Raw genomic sequence first — 19,711 nt, 5'->3', positions numbered from 1 at the left:
GCAATGTTTGGACCCACAATATTGTTTTGGGCCGAGCTTAGAGTTGTTCTCGGCTTAGTAGCCTTCTTTTAGAATTATCATGGGCCGTCCAATCAAGATTGGTCGAATCCTATTGCAGGACAGGTTGGTTTAGATAAGAGTGGGGTAGTCGAGACCTAGTGCAATAAGGAGTCTTAATAGGCTAAAGATGCTAAGACTTAAGAGATATATCTGGTTTGCTAATTAGCTTGGTTCAAAGTCCTTTTGGAGATAGGATTGGCTGAAACCTAATCATATTAGGTTGAGAAGTTTTAATCTGAGTATGATTCTAGCCCAGCTATAAAGGATTTCGCTACTATAAATAGAAGAGGGAGTGTACATTCAAAGCCCCTCCAACTCAACACACAAATTGCCCTACGAAAAACTTCTCAACAACCCTGAGATTTTTAACCCTCTCCCTTTTCTTTCGCCAACACATCTTCAATTTGGATAAACAGCACTGTGAAGGCAACCAAAAACATCTTCAGTTTGGATAAACAGCAGCCGATCGAGGAGCACCTTCAGTTTGGATAAACAGCACTTCTTTGAGACCGACTAGTTATTTATACAAGTCTCGGTCGACAAGGATTTCTGAGTCGTTGTTGGTAGAGGTCATCTTATCAACCTTTTCGACGAAGTAAGGTGTTACCAGGTTACTACATTAGGCACATTGAAAGTTAAATTTGATATTAAACTTCGCAAAACTAGCAGCCTTGTCTTCAAGCTCTAAAACCCGAAGGCTGAGACATGTTCCTTCCTCAGCCACAGTTGCAAGATCAAGAAGTCGATAACGCACCAATGCCACATCAACATATTTTACTCCCCAGCCGAGCTTGGTCGACGAGTTGGCACGCTCTGCACACAACTTGCACACAACCTAAGGACGTAGTTAGCTTATTAATTACTCGGCTTGTGCGTCACGTAGGCTTGGTAGTTTTTAGGGTCAACAGATGGAAATTGCGATAATTAACTCATACCACATATAACACATGTCCACACAAGATGTTAGAACTTCAAGTTCTTAACATTATTCATGTTTTGAACTTCAGGTCAAAACATTATTCATATGTACTCAAAATTTATTCTCAATATCGACATCATTAGAACCTTTAGGTTCATGTTTTTGGAATTCATTCCCATACTTAATATGTACATGGATTAAGGAACTTATGGTCCTCATTTACATGAATCAAGGAACTTCTGGCCCTTATTTAATAGTATGTGGACTGAGGCGCTTATGGTAGTCATTTTAATTTAATTGAGGAATTGCTGCTCTCGCAATTGATTCAAAAACTTCAGGTTTTGATTTGATAAAGGAACTTTGGGTTCAATCTATATGATGAGAATCAAGTAACTTTAGGTTTTGCTCTGATTAAGGAACTTCAGGTCCTTTAAATACTCATCATAACAAAATGTAATACACTAAATAAATTAAAGCAATAGGCAGTAATTCCAGCCATGATAAATAAATTGCTTTTAAGTAAATAAAGCTTGTAACAAGGGCTTTGATTCAGCATCATTCACATAAATATCAAAGCTTAAAGTAAAGGATAATAAGTCCATCCACTGTAAATATTTTGCTTTAAATAAATAGATCTTGTGATAAGGGCTTTAAACCAGCACCTTTCATACTATAATTGTATAAAAAAAAAAAAAAAAAAAAACAAAAGTATCAGACTCTTTTAATAAAGAAGTGCACTAGCGGGTCCATTTTGAACATCATCATTTTTTTCTTCTGTTCACATGGTGCCAATGCACCATTCCAAAACCTTTTTCTTCACATGGTGGTGGTGCCATCATTACTTCCCACTATCAATTTTTTTTTTATTTTTTATGGTGCAACCAAAACCGCACCATTCCAAAAGCTTTGGCCCCATTTCATTTTTCTTTTATTTTTATTCTTTTGGAGTGGTCTGTTTGGGCAGGTTTTGGGAATGTAAATGGGGATTTTAATCCTTTGGTCATTATCTGGTGCACCCCAAGTAATCTAGGTGTACTATGCTTCACCGGCAAACAGCTTTCTCCGACATATGGATTACCAGGGTCGAGCACAAGGCTTAAGGCCATCTCTCTCAACCTTGATTTCATCGAGGGAGGCGCTCTGAGCAAGGCTATGGCCATGGGGGCAACGAGAACTTATATTCCTTCAGGGGGTTGCAACGTCATCAAAAGACGGTAGTTATGGGCGTCGGGTCAAGCAATGTAAGACTCAAAGTTAGAGTTATCATGAGTCCTTGAGATCCGTCGAGAACGACACGTTCTGAGTTTCCAAGTCTAATGAGATTCTTCTGGATCTTTGAAAACCAGTTTTTAGGTACGACTTCCCTAATTTTGTGACGACGCCAAGTCGTTTGGGAAAACTCAATTCTCACTGGATTAGGTGGGGCACTTCTGGTGCGGTAGGGTAGATGAGAATGATGGCAAAATATGGCTAATACTTGAGAATGATGTTGTTTAGAACCATTATCTCAGATCTGGATTCTGGGCAAACTAGACATCGCGAAAACTTCTCATGCTAATAATGTGTTGTAAAATCGACAGTATGTGTGCAGTGGAACTTAAAGTAAATGAGACATAATATTTATAAGGTTCGGCAAGTGTGCCTACGTCCTTGAGGCAACAGTAGTACTTTCTTTCATTACGTGAAATAATAGGGGTACAAAGATAAATCTCACTATTTTCTCTCTTATCTCTAGCCCAGCTCACTGTTATTTTCTTCTATATCTTTCTTCTTTCTCTTCTTCCTCTCCTTTCTCTTCTTTTCTTTCCCTCTTTCTTCCTTCCTCTTTCTTTCTTCCATTTGTTGTGTGTTCTCCTCCTTCTCCTCTCATTCATTTTATAGGCAAAAGAATCACTATTCATGTGGGCCATCCACGCATTATCTATAACACACTTTTATTTTTCAAGAGAAATAACCAAGTGATTCTTGTTAAATCATCAACAAATGTAACAAAATATTTGTAGCCATCAAACGATTTATTAATTGGACCCCAAATTTCCAAGTGAACAATCTCGAAAGGTTTACTCGCTCTAGACAATGAAGCATTAAATGGTAGTCTAGAAAATTTGGAAAACATACAAGTATCACACTTGATGGGTATTTGACACATACTAAGAAATAACTTTGACAAAATGGGATTAGATGGATGTGCTAGACGTTGATGCCACAGGTGTGGTTCTTGAGACGGATTTGAACTTGTACTAACTTGAAAACTCTTTGATAAAGATAAATCCCCTGGCAAACAGTAGAGGTCATTTTTTAAGAATCCTTCACCAATTGTCTTCCCAGTAATTAGATCCTGGAAAATCACATTACAAGGACGAAAAAATTACAAGGAAGTTTAGTGTTTTGGTGATTTTTTCTCATGAATAGAAGTTGATAAGGGAAGGTAGGGACATAGAGTGCTGTGGACTCAACTTGGTTAGAAATTAATATAACTTTTCCTCTACCCATAACTGAAACTCCTCTACCACTAGCAACTATTACTTGAGATGAAATTTTATGAAAATCATGCAATTTTGTATCTTGGTTTGTAATGTGATCAATGGCACCTGAATCAATGACCCAACACTCATGCACAAGACTAGCACGGGGTCTCTGCATGAGGAAGTGTCTGATCATGGTCAACTTTTTGGGCTTGCACATTTCTGAAAAATTGACTTCACACTTCTAATTTGCTTTATAAAAGTCTTCTCCTTGCGTCTACTAGTGAACGACCAATTAAGAAAAGAAAACACTCTGGGAAGAGATTGAGAGTAGTTGAAAATGGGGTGATACCAGGGCCACGCTTCTCGTCATTGTGATCATCCACTGCAAATGATGCTGCTTTTGTGCTATTAGCCTCCTCTTTGCCTCCAAGCTTCTCATTTGTGAAGAACGTCTGGGACCTGAGCTTCTGATTTTCCTTGAGGATGGAGTTGTACTTAGACAAAAAAGTGTCATAAGAAGATTTGGAAGGTTGTATTCCCGCTTGAGCTGCTTAGTCTTCCACCGATCACGGCGGTTCTGGAACCAGACAACTACATGTCTTGGCTGTAAGCTCAATTTCTTGCAACCGTTACGACGTGCACTGGCCAAGAAAAATAAGAATTCATACCGTCACACTGACCGTGATGATGAGTTTGGTTTGTCCACATTGGAAGTCCAGTCAATACCTTTTGATCTGGGTTGATATCAACCTCAGAAAAATTGGTAGAAGGTGAGACAAGTGTGCTCTCAGCTTCATGTTATACAGAATTTTCTTCTGCCATGTTGAAGGCTGAGAATAGTGAAATATCACGGCAACAACATAGTCAGGCCTAAGAAGGACAAGGCTTTGATACCATGCTGAAAAATTATAGAAATATATTTCTTTCATAATGGACAATACAAGACTCACACAACTAAATATACAGATGAGATAAAGCTCGAGCAGGGGAGAGAGAGAGCTCTGACTAAAGGGGCAAAGTGAGTTGTACATCAGCTTTTCCAATAAAGAAAGAAAAAAGGAACAACTTTACTTTTGAGAAGTCAAAAGAAATAACTGTTGGCGTGAGCCCTAGATTGATTAGGAATATCATTGTGTTTTCTAATTTAGTTAGAATTCATTTGATGTTACTTGTATCACAAGGTGTGTGTTTTATACATATTGCCTCCTAGAGGAAGAAGAATATGATGAATGTTAAATAGTGTACTTTTTATCTTGACATCAGAGCCGGTTTCGATCTGTCTCTTCCTCTAAACCCTAATCCCTGTCACCGCCGACATGAAAGCTTCTGTTGGCCACCGAAATCACTGCCTGCAACCAGATTCACAAGTCTTGATACAAGAAAGTACCACTAAACCTCAAAAAAACCGAAACAAAATAAAACAAAACGAAAAAATAAAAATAACAATTGATGACAGAACCGTGGTTCTAGTCATTGCCCCGACCTTTGGCTCGCATGAAAATCCTAACTTCAGTGCCTTGCAGTTTGGAGACCAAAGCTCGCGAAGGAAAGGAGCTGACGACGATGTTATCATCCACAATGTAACGGGCCCCAATCAACCCACCAGCGGGACGACATCAGGAAGCAGACATGGATGAACTGGACCCACAACTCTCACTATTGAACATGATTGCTTCGCATGAGCAGTCCTATGACCTAGGTAAAACAGGCACTTCCCTAATTGCGTCCATTGATTATGATACGGGTTGGATTATTAACTTAGAGGCTACTGATCATATGACTTATGATCATACCCTCTTTAGTTCCACAACACCACCTTCACGGAATAGTGTCACTACCAATGAAGGCGTTGCTCCAATTACAAAGGCGGGTTCGATAGCTCTTACTCTTACTCTTTCCTTACACCTTACTTATTTCCAAACTGTCTAGCCATTTATTATTTGTGGGACAGATCATCGAACAATTAGAGTGTTTTGTGCTATTGTTTCCATCCTTCTGTTTACTTAAGGATATCTGGTCTCAGGCGATCCTTGGCCGTGGTACTAAGAGGACAGGGTTGTACTATGTTAACGATGTTGCACATGGTCATGTTCATCAAGTGAAGTCAGGATAACGGGAAGTTGAAGACTGTTCAGTTGTGGCATCGTTGCCTAGGTCATGGCTCATTTGGTTATTTGCGGAAATTGCTTCTGTTGTTATTTAGTAATAGTTCAGATTCTTGTCTCAAGTGCAATGTCTGCACATTAGCTAAAAGCCATCATGCTTCATTTTCTCCGAGTTTTAATAAAAGAACATGTCCAATTGATTCATTCTAATGCGTGGGGACCATCTCCGGTTACTCCTCAGCATGGTCTATGGTTGTACCTCATGAAAAATAAGAGTGATGTGGGTGGAATCTTCAAAATCTTTTATCACATGGTCTATGGTGGTAAATATCTTAATCAAGACATGTCCCAATTCTTCAAGGACAAGGGTATTCTTCATGAGACTACTTGTCCTCAGACCCCACAACAAAATGAAGTAGTTGGATGAAAAAATAGACACCTACTTGAGATTATCCGTGCCCTTCTAATTGGTGCTTGCGCACCCAAGACATTGGGTCGATGCTGTGACTTACACCATTTATCTCATGAACCGAATGCCATCACGGATTCTCTTTTTTTGAACTCCTTTGGTTGTGCTTGTTGATCATGTCTCGCTCCCTTGTGTCCTTCATCTCGAACCGCGAGTTTTTGGATATGTGTCATATCTCCATCTTCACAAAAATCAACTGAACAAGCTTGATCCTTCTGTGTTCAATTCTCTCCCAATCACCAAATCCCTTCGGCTGTTTCTTCTGTCTTTTCCTCCCCACCTCTCCGGATAATGCTTCTCTCTATCTCTCTTGGTCTCTCTCGTATTACCTCTCTCTCTCTCTCTCTCTCTCTCTCTCTCTCTCTCTCTCTCGTCTCTAAGTTGTTAATTTGCTCTTTGATTGAGAGAGAATAGATAGACATTGTGTTGATGCTGCTGCTGCTCTCTGACGAACAGGTGTGAGAGTGTTAGATTGTTATCTATTTTGTTTCAGTCAGATCTGGGATGGCGTGATTTGATTTAGCTCTGAGATGATGCTATTGCTACTGTGTGCTCCCAATTTCAGAGTAACGTCGAAGTATTTCGCCCATAAGTTGTTGCTTGGATCACAATCTATCACAATGCATTGTACTTTATCTTCGGGCCATACCAAAGTTTGATTTTCCTTGTGCATTAAGATGTTGATTGCTAGGCTTCGGAACAAACCCTATCGAAGGGCTTGTCTCTGTTGACTGTAGCCATAGATTGGTCAGTGCAGAAATTCTTCACAAACAATGGGAATAATTTTTAACTGGCTGGGGAATGGCTTGAGTGTTGTGATTTGTCGGTTTTGATTTACATTTTTTTCTTTTTCTTTTTAAATTGAATAAACCCAATCACAAGATGAATGTAATAAACTCGAGTTTGTCTGACTAGTAAGGGTTTAATTTGGCGTCCGGTTTCGTGTCCTGGGTTTGCAACTAGTTTGTGCAATCTTGTTACTTGTTTTGTTCCTAATTTGTTTGGGTTTTACATTCCACATTCAGAACAAAACTGTCGAGAAAAAGGACAAGTTCACCGAATAATGCTACTGCCAATGCTTGCATACTAATTGATCTTTATTACCCTTATGACATTTTTATTCATTACATATAACTGAAATATTTTAGTAATAAGTCACTTGGTTAACAAGTAGTTTAAATTTTCTAGTTTTATGAAACCCGATGATAGAGCTCCTGCGTGACATATTCAAGGGTCTCTACAATAATCGAGCTTGGTAAATCTTCAATTTCATCGGATTTTACCTCCCACATCCGAACACGTAACTTCTTACATTTTCAACAATTCTGCAGCACAAAAGTAGTAAATCGTTTACAAGTAACAAGGTCCCAGATGTTCATTCAGCCAGAAAGATGCAGAAAACAGCTAGGACGTTAACATCTCTCCAGGAGGTTCCCATGAACAAACCAGATGTCTATGTACGACTTATCTACAGACTTGGATGAAAAATATCCAAATCTTAGAATCTCATATTCCATTCAGGGTAACCACAACTTTCCGTGCTGTAGAATGGTCACGATGCTCACACAACCATATTCCCTGAAGCAGCATCAATACAAGTAAAAAAGAAACAATATTCCATAAGCTATAACACACCGGAAATTTTGATTTATTAGAGAGCCAAACAATTATGCAATGGAAATAGAATGTGATGTTTATAAAAAAGGAAAAAACAGAGTAATTGTTAGCCAAAGAGTAATTCCATAGCGCCATTAATTGCCTCACTCACATGTCCCTTAGAAATTAAAGGGGTTGATGAAATCTTAAAAAAAAGGCCTATGCATATCTTATCTATCATTCTGTTCTCATGAGTTCATACTCCACGCTCAGCTTATATACTCAAATACAAGAATTTTACGCCTAGTCAAGATGCTTATAGTAAGGTCTCTAAAACATTCCATCATGCACTAACGCCATTGACCACCAGCATTCAAAACATGTGTCTTTTAACTTACATGTTCTGCCTACATAAAAAAATAGTTCTAGCCGTTACTGACACTTCAACGGTAGTAGGGAACAAGGCTCAGAATGTAAATGTTCTCATAAAAACTTCTTTTGCAGCTAGTAAGTTCTTAATTACTGCTCTGCGGTTTACCTTCCCTTAACATGATGCATTTCTTTCTCCAGAATTTACTTTAAGTTCTATTCCTACAGAGAATAATTAGGCATCATCCAATATATTTATTAAGCAGCAGAGCATAGGTGAAAATCTTTCCAAGCATAAACCCTAATTTCAAGGTTGAGAGATTCAAGCCCTTTAGAGGTAGAAAACTTAGAAAAGTTGAATAATGGTTTTCACTTTTACATACCTGCCATGTTCCCATGTTGAGTTTTCCATTTGTAATTGGAACCCTGCATGAGAACAAGGAACATGTAAATGCCAACGAGGCCGTAAATTCCTCACAGCACATGTAAACAGTTTTAAACAAGCTAGTAAGGTATCCTTACGTCAGTGTGCAGCCAAACATTGATGATTTAATATGTGCTGGCATGTCATCTGGGCCTGTAAAACTCAGATAACTTAAATTCAGAGCTACTAGGCACCACAGTAGCTAGTAGTCAAACGACAGTGCATATAATGCAAACTCAAAGACGTAGCCAACCAAGTTATAGCCTTATAGCAATTGGGTTAAAACAGAGAAAAGCAAAGTATTCTTCGAAAGAAGAAACGAAGGCCGTGAATGAAACAATGAAATGGAATCGAATACTAACCTTCAAGGGTATGCTTCCATGGTGCAGAGGTCCCCTGAAAATAAATGAAGACGAGAACATCATATAATGCTTGCTAGTGCTGCTGGTACATAAGATGTGAATCATGTGACCATAATACAGGGGAAAGGAAACAAGACGAAAGTAAGTAACCTCAGGAACAATGGTATTGAGGAATGTCTCTGCATCGTGACGAACATCAGAGTCATAATTCTCATTGATAGTAAGAGAAGCACTTGTGTGCTGCACTGAAATATTACCCACAAATAAATATACACAGATGTTATATATTCATTCAAAACAAGCAAAACAAGTGTCGAAAGAAAACAGTATTAGGCAGGCAAACTTACAGAAGAGATGGGCAAGGCCACACTTGAAGTCTGACAAGTCCTCCCCAATTTCCTTCACTATCTGAAAATTCAAATAGAAATTAAATTTCTAAGAGACCTGAACACATGTTTCACACATGTTTCACTGTGAATCCAACTCAATTGATTTCAAATCAAGGGTTAGTGTTTGATGGATGGATCAACTCAAGAATCAAAATTCAAAAGAGTAGGTACCTTAGGGGTGATGAGATGACAACCCCTCTTGAAGGGAGGCAGAGTTATGGTCTTCTGGGCCCACTTAGGACCACCGGCGGCTGCCATTGGAAGTGAATCGACAGCGGTGCCTCTGCCTCTTCTACTCGGACTCAGACTCGCACTGAGTGAGCGTTGCATTTGCATTTTCAATGACAAAGCGATGTATCCCTAAGTAAGCGGGCTTTTGTATGCCTTTGATTTTCTGTGGTTTGCGACAAAGCCCAACTAAAGCCCATCTTTTAAATAAGAGAAATATAAAAGAAGGAGAAAAATGCAACCGGATTTCCTGTGCCCTTGTTTTTCTTTTCTTTTCTTATAATCACGTGATAGAAAGAGTAAAGGGGAATTGTGAATTGAGAGAGAGCGATGGGTTGGAAGTTGTGGTGGTGGTGGTGGTGGTGGTTGACAGCGGCGGCGGTTGAAGTGGCGGCTGAGTCTGCGCATCACCACCTGGTTACTCGTATTGGCTTTGGATCATGCGCCAACCAGGGAGCTCCTCAGGTGACGTCTCTTCCTCCACTCATCTCCTCTTTTTCATTACTATGAAATGACAGGTCGATATCAGTTGTTAGGCGATTCAATTTCCTAATTTATACAAATTGCCCAATGCCGAAATCAAAGTAACATAGTTAGCTTAGTTGTTGGAGCCCCGCCTTCCATGGCTCCGCTCCTCCAGGTTCCAGGGGCAATATCATTATGCCATTGCCCTAATGCCAATCTCCTTACAACAAAATTTGATTCCTAGTAGTGTGTACTCCAACTTTCCATTTGACCGATTACAGTATTTACTATTTACGCAATGTTTCTGTGCGTATTGTGTCTGTCTGCTTTTACTTTCCGCTCGCGAGACCCACTGCAAATGTTTCTTACCTTTTCATATGCCATCTAGCTTCATGGTTTAGGGTTTAGGGCCACACAACGAAATGTCATGCCAGAAACTTTTTCTTTTGTGCAGCCCATCTGGAATGCAATAATCGATTTTGATCCCCAAGTTTTCATTTGGCTTGGTGATAACATCTATGGAGACATTAGGCGTCCTTTTAAAATATTTGGAAAGGAAAGAACAATTGGTCCATGGAGGAATTCCCCTAGATTTATTCCTTCTTCTGAGCAAGAAATGAAGTCCAGATATGGGAAAGCCAAGTCTAACCCTGGCTATTCTCGTCTTCGAAAGAATACTAAGGTGGTTAATCCTCACATTTCTGTCTGAATCGTTGTTGAGATTCTTATTCTTGCTTGTTCACATTTTCATATAATTACTCCTCGTTCAAAGTGGTAGCATGTCAATCTCGCAGGTAATTGGCACATGGGATGACCACGATTATGGACTAAATGATGCAGGAAAGGAATTTAGCAGGAAAGTAACTAATCAAAGGCTTCTCCTTGATTTCTTGGGTGAACCTCAAGATAGTCCACGGTGAGGACCTGTTTATAATATTGTCATTATGACCTTATTGATATCCAAAGATGTTGGGGTTCACATTGTTAAAGCTTCCTTGCTAGAACGTCAAAACGTCATTAATTTTAACTTTTTCTAATTCTGGTGTAACTGTATAGAGCTATATTATTAATTCGTAATGCCAAATTATTACTGATTATTTTGAGTTGTTATATAACTGTTCAACTGTAGGCGTAAGCAAGACGGAGTTTATGCATCTTATACACTTGGACCCATTGGTAGACTAGTAAAGGTATCAAAGTAAAAGTTTTTTATAGTTTCTCTGAAACATTTTTTTCTTGTGGAATTTAAATGGCCTTTCCCAGGAAAGCTTATTTGGGATTTAGTGCAATATTATCGGCAACTGAAACTCTGACTAATCAAACATCAGCAACTGAAACTTCCTCAGGTTATACTATTAGATACTAGATATCATAGAGACCCATTACGTAGTGATGGAACTATTTTGGGGAGTTCACAGTGGGAATGGTTAGAAAAGGAGCTGAACAGTTCTCCAACATCAGTTACCATTATTGGATCTTCTATACAGGTATGTTGTCAGTTAATGCCTACATTATATTGAGTTATTATGCTTGAATAAGTGCATAGCATTTGTCGTTCTACACGAAGCTGTTGCTATATATTTAATTTTACTTGTGAACTAGTCCCCAGTATTTGGATAGTTGGGTTGGTTACATGTGCCATGTCTCTTCTGCAAGTTTTGTTTATCTGTCATACGTTTGAGTGATTATTTTTTCTTCCAATTCAGGTAATATCAAATCTTTCGGCAACCACTGGGCCATTGTTTTACATGGAATCTTGGGGACGTTTTCCAAAGGAGAGAGATCGGCTATTTAAATTGATAGAAGATAGTAAGGTGGGATATGCATGCTCCAAGATGCATATTTTTAATTGAACTTATTTTAGTTATGACTTCTAGTTATGATACAAGCAGCAGGTGCCTGATGCTGGGTGTCTTTTTTTCTTACTTTTACAAATTAGTCACTCTTTATCTCTATATATCGATCTATCTATTTGGTCTGAGACTGGGGGATGCTTAAATCAGCTCTTTTAAAAATCCTCTTCCTTGTAGAGGGATGGAACGTTTTTCATAAGTGGAGATGTTCACTTTGGAGAAATTACACGTTATGATTGCGCAACTGGGTATCCATTGTATGATGTTACTGCAAGTGGGATTACCCAAGCAGTTGAGAAGGTAGTCCCACAGCCGTTGCACTTGTTAGTGAGATTTTTGGCATGGTTAACTCCTACCACTATGAGAGTCATAGACCACAACTGCAGATATAGGTCGTGCACATATGGTATGCATGACGTCGTAACGTGACTTGTCTACGAGTTTCCTGATGAGAAAATATCAGAACTTTTACTTTCTGGATGTTTTTTTTTAACAGGTCTGCCTAATTTTGGAGCAGTTGAGATAGACTGGAATGCCACTCCTGTGACATTGAAAATTGAAGTGAGGGATGTGAACGGAAATCCAGTGGTAGGTGTAGCCACATCGCTATCGGAATTGCAGGCAAGAAATTTCAACTCTTCGATCACCAAGAAAACAAGAGAGCATCAAAGGCACTGCTCTCTGGAAGTCAGTCTACCATGGATTGTCAGATACCGCCTGGCTATTTTAGCTTCTTGTGCTATAGCTAGTATGTTACTCTCAGACTTTGAGCTTTACTGTTGAGTGCTTCTTGCTCGGAGTGTGCCTAGCTGTTTTGTTTCTTCACTGCATGCGTGATCTTTCAGTGTTTTATGCAAAAATATTTATAGCCTATGGGAATGGATAAATGGAACGAGAAAAAGAAAGAGAAGGTTTTAAAGCTCCATGATAAAATCTGAAAATTGAACTAGACCATCATAAAGGAAGGGGAAGTGCTTCCTGTCTTCGTATTTCCTTTTGTTTGTTTGTCTGTCTGTTTTTAAATTTTTCAAGGGACAAAGAGTGGGGTGGGGACATCAAACCATGTTCAAAGCTCTTTAACTAGATCATCGTATTTTGTTTTGCTTTTTTTTTACTTTTTTTTTTTAATTTTTATATATAAATTTATTTGAAGGTCACATTTCCTTGAAATGCTGTTTGTAACTATACAAAGTTCCATTGGATGTTGCAGTTTTGGTAATTGCTTTGATAGGAGGAGTTTGGGCTGCCATTTTAGCGTGCAGAAGATGCGGCCGCGGCCTCAAAAGGAAGTGTGATTGAGCGTGTTGGTAATGGATGGTACTAGTTGAGTTCACTGGAGTTATTATCATTGTCATGGTAGGGGTTGCTTTTTCACCGGATAGTGAGTTTGGGGAAGTATTTTTCTTGTTAGATGTGAAATGCCGGGTTCACAATTGGATGTTATACCGTTCAAATTATAGTTATAGGGTTGTTAGGAGTGATAAAGATGTAAAATCACAAAGGACTATGCAACAAAGGATTGGTTTTTTTGCAACAACGAGCACTTGTTTCATTCTGTCTTGTAATCCTTCCATTTTGAATAGAACGAAAGGCAACTTGAACAAATGTAATTTTTTTTATTTTTTAATTACTAGACTAGTTTATTCAAAACTAGTGAAAACGAAAATACATGAACAATTCGAAATGTAATTTTTTATTTTATTTAACGTGTTAGTTTGTTTTGTTTTGTTTCGTCTTGTCTTGTTTAATGGTTGGTAGGCATTCCAGGGACGACCCAAAAAAATGACAGAGACGGGAATACGTCTGAATGCGGCGTGAGAAATTGGAAAGAAAAATCAAACGTCAACAAAAAGACAGTAAACAATTAATAAGACGCGTTGAGCCTTCTGATTTGAATTCAATTAATTAAGGACGAAGATTGTCTGCTTTTTTATTTTCGGTATTTTTCTGTGCTCTCTTATTTATGTAATCACGCTTAAACTATATTAATATTTTATATTTTTATTTATTTTTATTTTATTATCTTTATAAAAAAATATAATATAAAGTATTGACGTGGCTTAACGACATCAAAAGGAGAAGGTAGACAATCCTTGTCCATTAATTAAAGCCAGGCACTGGTAGGTCTCTTTGAAAATTATAAACAATTTCTCACTGACATACAGCCTCATAGGCCACCCGTAGCCGGTGTCCATGATGACCATTTCACGCTTATGGTGGGACTGGGTCGTCCTACTGTTGTTGTTGGTGGCGGCGACGCCGGTGACTGTGGTGGTGGTGCAAGGGCAGCAGAGCTACGTTGATAACAAGCAGCTCGACTGCTACAACGACTACAACACCACCGACGGTTACGTCTGCAACGGCATCGCTTCCTCATGCCTCTCCTACCTCACCTTCCGCTCCCTCCCTCCTTTCTACAACTCTCCCTCCTCCATCGCCTACCTCCTCAACTCCCTCCCCACCCAGATCGCCTCCGCCAACAACGTGTCCGACGTCGACCCCATCCCCACCGGCACTCCGGTCATCGTCCCCGTCAACTGCTCCTGCTTTTCCAACAATAATTACAGTTACTACCAGCACAACTCCTCGTACGTCTTGAAGTCCTCCGACACCTACTTCGGAATCGCCAACAACACCTACCAGGGCCTAACCACCTGCCAGTCCCTCATGGCCCAGAACCCCTTCGACGCCGAAAACCTCACCGTCGGCCTCTCCCTCCAAGTCCCCCTCCGATGCGCTTGCCCCACCGCCAACCAGACTGCCGCTGGGGTCCTCTTCCTCCTTTCTTACATTGTCACCTGGGGGGACGAGCCTTCCACCATCGCTGACCGCTTCGGCATCGACCGCTCCACCTTGCTCGAAGCCAACCGCCTATCCTCCAGTGACATCATTTATCCCTTCACCCCAATTCTGGTTCCTCTCACCACGAAACCTTCACCTTCTCAACTGCAACTCTTCTCTCCTCCTCCTCCTCCTCCTCCATCATCGCCGCCAGCAGCTGGGAACTCCTCCTCCTCCAGCAACAAGAAGTGGATCTTTGTGGGTGTTGGCGTAGGAGCTGCTTGCCTCCTGACCCTCCTTGTTCTTGCCTTCTTCTTATTCCACCATCGTCGTCATCCTCCTCGCCACCATTACCCGTCGTCTCCCAAATCCAAACTACAAGTCTCATCATCTTCTGGTCACAGGAGCCCAGACCACTTGAATATGCCAACCTCGCTGCCTTCATCAGACACCAAATCGTGGTCGTCTACTGCCGTTTCTTCCAGAGGTCTTCGGCATGCCGTTGAGTCCTTGTCTGTTTACACAGTGGAGGAACTACAGAGGGCCACCCAATTCTTCAGCGAGGCCAACAGAATTAACAAACACTCTTCGGTGTTCAAGGGATCGTTTGAGGGGGATGAGGCGGCCATCAAAGTCGTGAAAGGGGAGGGTAATGAGAATGAGATCAACCTTCTGAAGCGGATCAATCACTCCAACATCATAAGACTGTCTGGCTTCTGCGTCCATGAGGCACACACTTACCTTGTCTATGAGTACGCTCCCTCCGGCTCTCTCGCAGACTGCCTTCATCATAATATGTCCTTGTCATGGAAGCAGAGGGTTCAGATTGCCCACGACGTGGCTGATGCGCTTAATTATCTCCACAACTTCTCCCACCCTCCCTGCATACACAACAACTTGAAGAACAGCAACATCCTCTTGGATGCCAACTGGAGGGCCAAGGTTTCCAATTTTGGCTTGGCAAGAGCTGTCGACTTGGACAACCACCGCAGTGATCAAGACTCGCAGCAAGAACAAGCACTCCAACTCACCAGACATGTGGTGGGCACTCATGGATATATGGCCCCGGAGTACATCCAGAACGGAGTCATTACTCCCAAACTAGATGTCTTTGCTTTTGGGGTTGTCTTGTTGGAGCTCTTATCCGGAAGAGAAGCCGTGGCCGCTGCTGCCGCAGATGGCATTGAGAAAAACAGTGAAGAGGTATTGCTATCTGCATCCATAAATGGGGTGTTGGAAGGAGACCGTGTGAGAGAGAAACTTGAAGGCTTCATGGATCCCTACCTCAAGCGTGAGTACCCCTTGGACCTTGCCTTTTCCATGGCCCAGTTGGCTCAACGCTGTGTTGCTCCTCAGGTCAACTCTCGGCCAAGCATGGGTGAAGCCTTCATCACGCTCTCCAAGATTCTTTCGTCTACGCTCAACTGGGAGCCATCTGATTCTGATCAACTTGAACACTCCACCAGCATCACAGTAAGTCGTGCCAATAGACTCTGAAATTCGGAGTGGCCAATGATTTTTGTGATTGTATTGCAGTCTGCAAAGTAGTGTCCATGCAAACGGCATTGCTCTATTTACCTTGTCATTGTCAACACAACAAAGAGGGGTACATCCCAACTCTCATGAGCTGCTTAACCTTGAAGATGTTTTTAGAACGAATAAATATATAGTGTCTGTCTATTGTAAACTAGTCATTTATTTCTTCCACGAGGCCTAACATACCCAGCGACATGTCTTTTGTAAACTAGTCAAGTATTTTAGGGAGGAAAACTTCTGTCTCCTTGACACTATCTTGAATAAATTCTGTTTGAGCAAGTTTCAGATCCTGAAATACGCTATTTGCCGTGTATGCTCGAACCTATATCCAGTAAGGGGGCACCATTTCAGACAAATCTAGAAACAGGTAACTAAAAATAGTTTTTAAAAGAAGAAACTTGTTACCGCTGGGTCAGAGCATGCCCCTGAACATAGAGCAAAATGGACTAGTGGCTCAAGGTATTCTAATGCGTATAAATGTCTAGTGCTCCCCGCCTCCAAATTCTTTCCTCAATGAAACAATGTTTGTTGCTGCTGCATTCACATAGTATGAAGAAAGGCATTACAAACTGAAATTGATTTGAGCACATAATATAATACTAGTGTAATAGGTATGCAATGAACATTGCGAATGCTGGATATGCATCAAATTAGCTTCAATTGATGGTTAGCCAACATACTCTCAGCTTCTAAGGAACAACTCGCTAATATTCTTGAAGCTCAGCTGAGTCTCTAGGGCCATTGTTCACAATGGCGTTGCAGAAGAACGCTCTAATATTCTTAAAGCTCTGCTAAGTTTTTAGGGCCATTGTTCACAATTGCGTTGCAGAAGAACGCACTAATATTCTTAAAGCTCAGAGGCCTATTCTTGTCACAAAATCACATGGTTGGCTTACAGGATATGTTGAGAATCCTAAAGCAGTCGGACCATATGAGGTTCAGTAAGGTATCAGAGAACAGTATGCATACCGGTGCTGAGTGGTGTGCTCGAATTCCTAAGATGGAGGTCTGTATGATACACGCATTTACGCTATGTCCACCTATATTGTACACTGCCTGAAAATAGGATTGTAAAAGATACTAGTGCCGGTAAGGGTGAGCTTCAAATAACGTTAAAAAATTATTTGTATTTTCTTTTACGTACCTTTAAAATTGAACTACTTTTCGCACGATTATGAGTTCCATGTGCCAGATATGCCTACAAAAAAATTGTCATAAGCTCCATTAGACATGTATTACACCTATGGCCAATATCTTCCAGCAGTATTCATCCGTTTGCAATCTCTCTGAACGAGTCAAGAAAATACTATGGTTTCTTTAACGTATCATATATGATATATATATATCAATGTCTTAGAAAAGTAATCATTTTGTTACTAGAATATCCCATTTTCCCATAATCATAAGTATATAGAACAAGTCACTTTCAGGGTAAAAGTTTTGATTATGAACTAAAGTTTTACTGTGAAGAGAAAGAAAGGACATAGATGACAAAAAGTTGTAGTTTCACCAAGGCATTGTGAATGTTAATCCAGAACACAAGCTTCTGTTCACGTTTCATTTTCAGAACGTCAACCTTCTCTAGACTTCGAACCAATGATCTATATAGAGCAATGAAGCATGTCACACTCAAAAGAATCTCACAAGTCTAAGGAATTTTTGAAACATCAACCAGAAAAAGGGTAAAATACATGATTTAATTAGTTGACCCATCAAGTTTTACCAAAGAGGGCAACAAAATATAAAACTATATATATGTCCTACTAAGGTACAATGTGCTCAACCTGAAATTTTGCAGCATCTTAGCAGCATAATTGAAGTTGTCGTCGTCTAAGCATATCTTCGAAACTTCTGTCATTGTAGCACAGGGTCCACTTTTTTCTTTCAACCCTTGATGCACTGTAGCATATTCATTGCAATGTGGACTCCAACTATCACAAGGATTCTTAGAAGAAAATATACTTGAGGAGGACAAGGAGGAAGTAGGAGAAGCTGAAAGGCGCGATCAAGGGAAGCAATAGAGTTGACGGAACTAGAACCCAGTGCCTTGTAAGAATCCCAGCAAAGGGAAGCCTGATCAAGGGAAGTCCTACCCAACTGTGCAATCAGTGTCAAAAGATAGATACAAAACATGTGTGAATATTGGTCTAGACTTGAGACTAGAGGCCATGATCAACCATGAATACCTAGCTAGCTAGTGTTTATATTTGAGCGATATTTACGATCTTCAAAGTCTCTTCAAAATCCTAAACATGTTATGCTGAATCCATAGAATTCAACAATGAAATCGAGAAAGAAAGCTTCAACTCATGAAATTATGTGGTAAATTCCAAATTTGTATACCCAAATTGAAACAAATTTAGAATGAACGAATGAATAAATGGATGGCAAATCAGGAGCAATGCTTATACATCAGGTGAAAGAAACTGAGAGATAAAAACCTAGCAGGAATTAACAAATTAAGACTTGTAAGACTTACAAGAGGGTTAAACAAGGAGAAGAGTCCATTAATCTTGTCAGAAGTAGCGCTGCAATTTAACCAGACCAACATTCATCATGAATTAATATCAGAAAGGAAAAAAAATGAGCTGCTCATTAATCTCAATCCAATCTTGCAAATTTAATTTAATTTACCTCTTCATATTATATCATATGGGATGATTCATTTACCTAGTCTAGTCGCCTTTTGTCTGCCTATCAAGTGCTGGGCACTTCAAACCCAAGCAAGTAAGCACCTGTATTTCCAGAAATATATATATATATATATATATATATATATATAGAGAGAGAGAGAGAGAGAGAGAAGGAAGAAGAAGACGAAGAAGAAGCGAAAAAAGGGGTCAAGAAGCCGACATTGCAGGAAAGAGATGAGTAGAGAGAGAGTGAGTAGTGTAGACAACTAAACCTTCAACTCCTCCACCCCACGTTGCCACGGACTGAGAATAAAATTTTGATTGTAAAATTATTCATCAACTAACTAAAGATATGGCGGGGGCTGGGATCTAAGTCATAATTCAGTCAAGTAAACAAATCCATTAATTATACGAAATGAGACGTGGGACCCCGGACAGCCCACGCTGGCAGGCAGGCAGATGAGACTTGAGTGAGAGACCGGATGAAAGTAGTTTTCTCTCTTCTTCTATTACCATCATCTTTTCTCACATTCTTTTTTTATTTTATTTTTTATATAAAAGAAATTCAAAACAAGATGTAGATGTAGCGTAATTGCAACAGTTTAAATATAAGGAGATGAAAAATAAAAGAAATTAGGAAGGAAAATAATCCTACTCCGACTTTGAGGGCATTCCAAAACAGCACACAATAACGAATCATGGTTCCTTTTCTTGGTCTCACATACCAAAATCATGATTTGAGATCAACTCCCTTCGGAGAATTAATTGTACAGATAATACTAGAGACACCACCACCACGTGATGAGGCGATTAATAATCAATTTTTTTTAATAATTTAAAAAAAATTAATTAATATGATTTACAAAATATAATCTAAAAAGATATTGTCTACTTAACATTTTTTTAATGATGATCTTAACAAAAAGAAAATGTTATTGATACTTCAAAAATCTCATTCTACACTCCTTACAAATGTATTTTTGTTTCCTACTATAGAAAGTTTGAAGTAAGTTTGAAGTGTACAATGAGATTTTTAAAATTTTAATAACAATTC

General features: G+C 39.7%; 3 protein-coding genes and 1 pseudogene across 7 annotated transcripts; 2 read left to right on the top strand and 2 right to left on the bottom strand.

Moving 5' to 3' along the window:
* Window positions 1–7,090: 7,090 nt before the first annotated feature.
* LOC137731772 (uncharacterized) lies at window positions 7,091–9,530 on the bottom strand. 2 transcript variants are annotated; one of them, XM_068470982.1, is made up of 7 exons: window positions 9,333–9,527; window positions 9,120–9,180; window positions 8,923–9,017; window positions 8,773–8,806; window positions 8,509–8,563; window positions 8,370–8,412; window positions 7,091–7,599 (listed from the first exon to the last, which is right to left on the bottom strand). In XM_068470982.1, the coding sequence occupies exons 1-7, from the start codon at window positions 9,495–9,497 to the stop codon at window positions 7,528–7,530; spliced, it is 525 nt and encodes a 174-aa protein (XP_068327083.1). In that variant the 5' UTR covers window positions 9,498–9,527; the 3' UTR covers window positions 7,091–7,527. The 2 variants fall into 2 exon arrangements, with proteins under 2 accessions (XP_068327083.1, XP_068327084.1); XM_068470983.1 differs by lacking the exon at window positions 7,091–7,599 and adding an exon at window positions 7,615–8,208 and having other exon boundaries at window positions 9,333–9,530.
* Window positions 9,531–9,649: 119 nt separating this feature from the next.
* LOC137731771 (uncharacterized) lies at window positions 9,650–13,438 on the top strand. 3 transcript variants are annotated; one of them, XM_068470979.1, is made up of 9 exons: window positions 9,652–9,854; window positions 10,309–10,536; window positions 10,649–10,770; window positions 10,984–11,044; window positions 11,183–11,341; window positions 11,561–11,668; window positions 11,885–12,113; window positions 12,204–12,455; window positions 12,918–13,438. In XM_068470979.1, exons 1-9 carry the CDS (start codon window positions 9,720–9,722, stop codon window positions 13,004–13,006), a joined length of 1,383 nt encoding a protein of 460 aa, XP_068327080.1. In that variant the 5' UTR covers window positions 9,652–9,719; the 3' UTR covers window positions 13,007–13,438. The 3 variants fall into 3 exon arrangements, with proteins under 3 accessions (XP_068327082.1, XP_068327080.1, XP_068327081.1); XM_068470980.1 differs by having other exon boundaries at window positions 9,653–9,854; window positions 11,201–11,341; XM_068470981.1 differs by lacking the exon at window positions 10,309–10,536 and having other exon boundaries at window positions 9,650–9,854.
* A 375-nt stretch (window positions 13,439–13,813) lies between these two features.
* On the top strand, window positions 13,814–16,319 carry LOC137731305 (protein LYK5). Of its 2 annotated transcripts, XM_068470403.1 has the most exons (2): window positions 13,814–15,779; window positions 15,845–16,319. In XM_068470403.1, the coding sequence occupies exons 1-2, from the start codon at window positions 13,901–13,903 to the stop codon at window positions 15,868–15,870; spliced, it is 1,905 nt and encodes a 634-aa protein (XP_068326504.1). In that variant the 5' UTR covers window positions 13,814–13,900; the 3' UTR covers window positions 15,871–16,319. The 2 variants fall into 2 exon arrangements, with proteins under 2 accessions (XP_068326504.1, XP_068326503.1); XM_068470402.1 differs by having other exon boundaries at window positions 13,816–16,319.
* On the bottom strand, window positions 16,176–18,428 carry LOC137732972 (uncharacterized; annotated as a pseudogene).
* Between the last annotated feature and the right edge of the window lie 1,283 nt (window positions 18,429–19,711).

Source organism: Pyrus communis, chromosome 4, assembly GCF_963583255.1.
Source record: "Pyrus communis chromosome 4, drPyrComm1.1, whole genome shotgun sequence".
Classification (NCBI taxonomy): domain Eukaryota; kingdom Viridiplantae; phylum Streptophyta; class Magnoliopsida; order Rosales; family Rosaceae; genus Pyrus; species Pyrus communis.
This window is presented reverse-complemented; position numbering and strand designations above follow the sequence as displayed.

What these genes read in the sequence shown, in the direction of transcription:
- LOC137731772 (XM_068470982.1), bottom strand. Translation starts at nt 9,497, where the DNA reads ATGCAAATGCAACGCTCACTCAGTGCGAGTCTGAGTCCGAGTAGAAGA. An exon ending in ATGGAAGCATACCCTTGAAG is followed by an intron (nt 8,564 to 8,772) that starts GTTAGTATTCGA and finishes TGAGTTTTACAG; the next exon opens with GCCCAGATGACATGCCAGCA. An exon ending in TCAACATGGGAACATGGCAG is followed by an intron (nt 7,600 to 8,369) that starts GTATGTAAAAGT and finishes ATGCTGCTTCAG; the next exon opens with GGAATATGGTTGTGTGAGCA.
- LOC137731771 (XM_068470979.1), top strand. Translation starts at nt 9,720, where the DNA reads ATGGGTTGGAAGTTGTGGTGGTGGTGGTGGTGGTGGTTGACAGCGGCG. An exon ending in AATTGATAGAAGATAGTAAG is followed by an intron (nt 11,669 to 11,884) that starts GTGGGATATGCA and finishes TCTTCCTTGTAG; the next exon opens with AGGGATGGAACGTTTTTCAT. An exon ending in ATATAGGTCGTGCACATATG is followed by an intron (nt 12,114 to 12,203) that starts GTATGCATGACG and finishes TTTTTTTAACAG; the next exon opens with GTCTGCCTAATTTTGGAGCA.
- LOC137731305 (XM_068470402.1), top strand. Translation starts at nt 13,901, where the DNA reads ATGATGACCATTTCACGCTTATGGTGGGACTGGGTCGTCCTACTGTTG.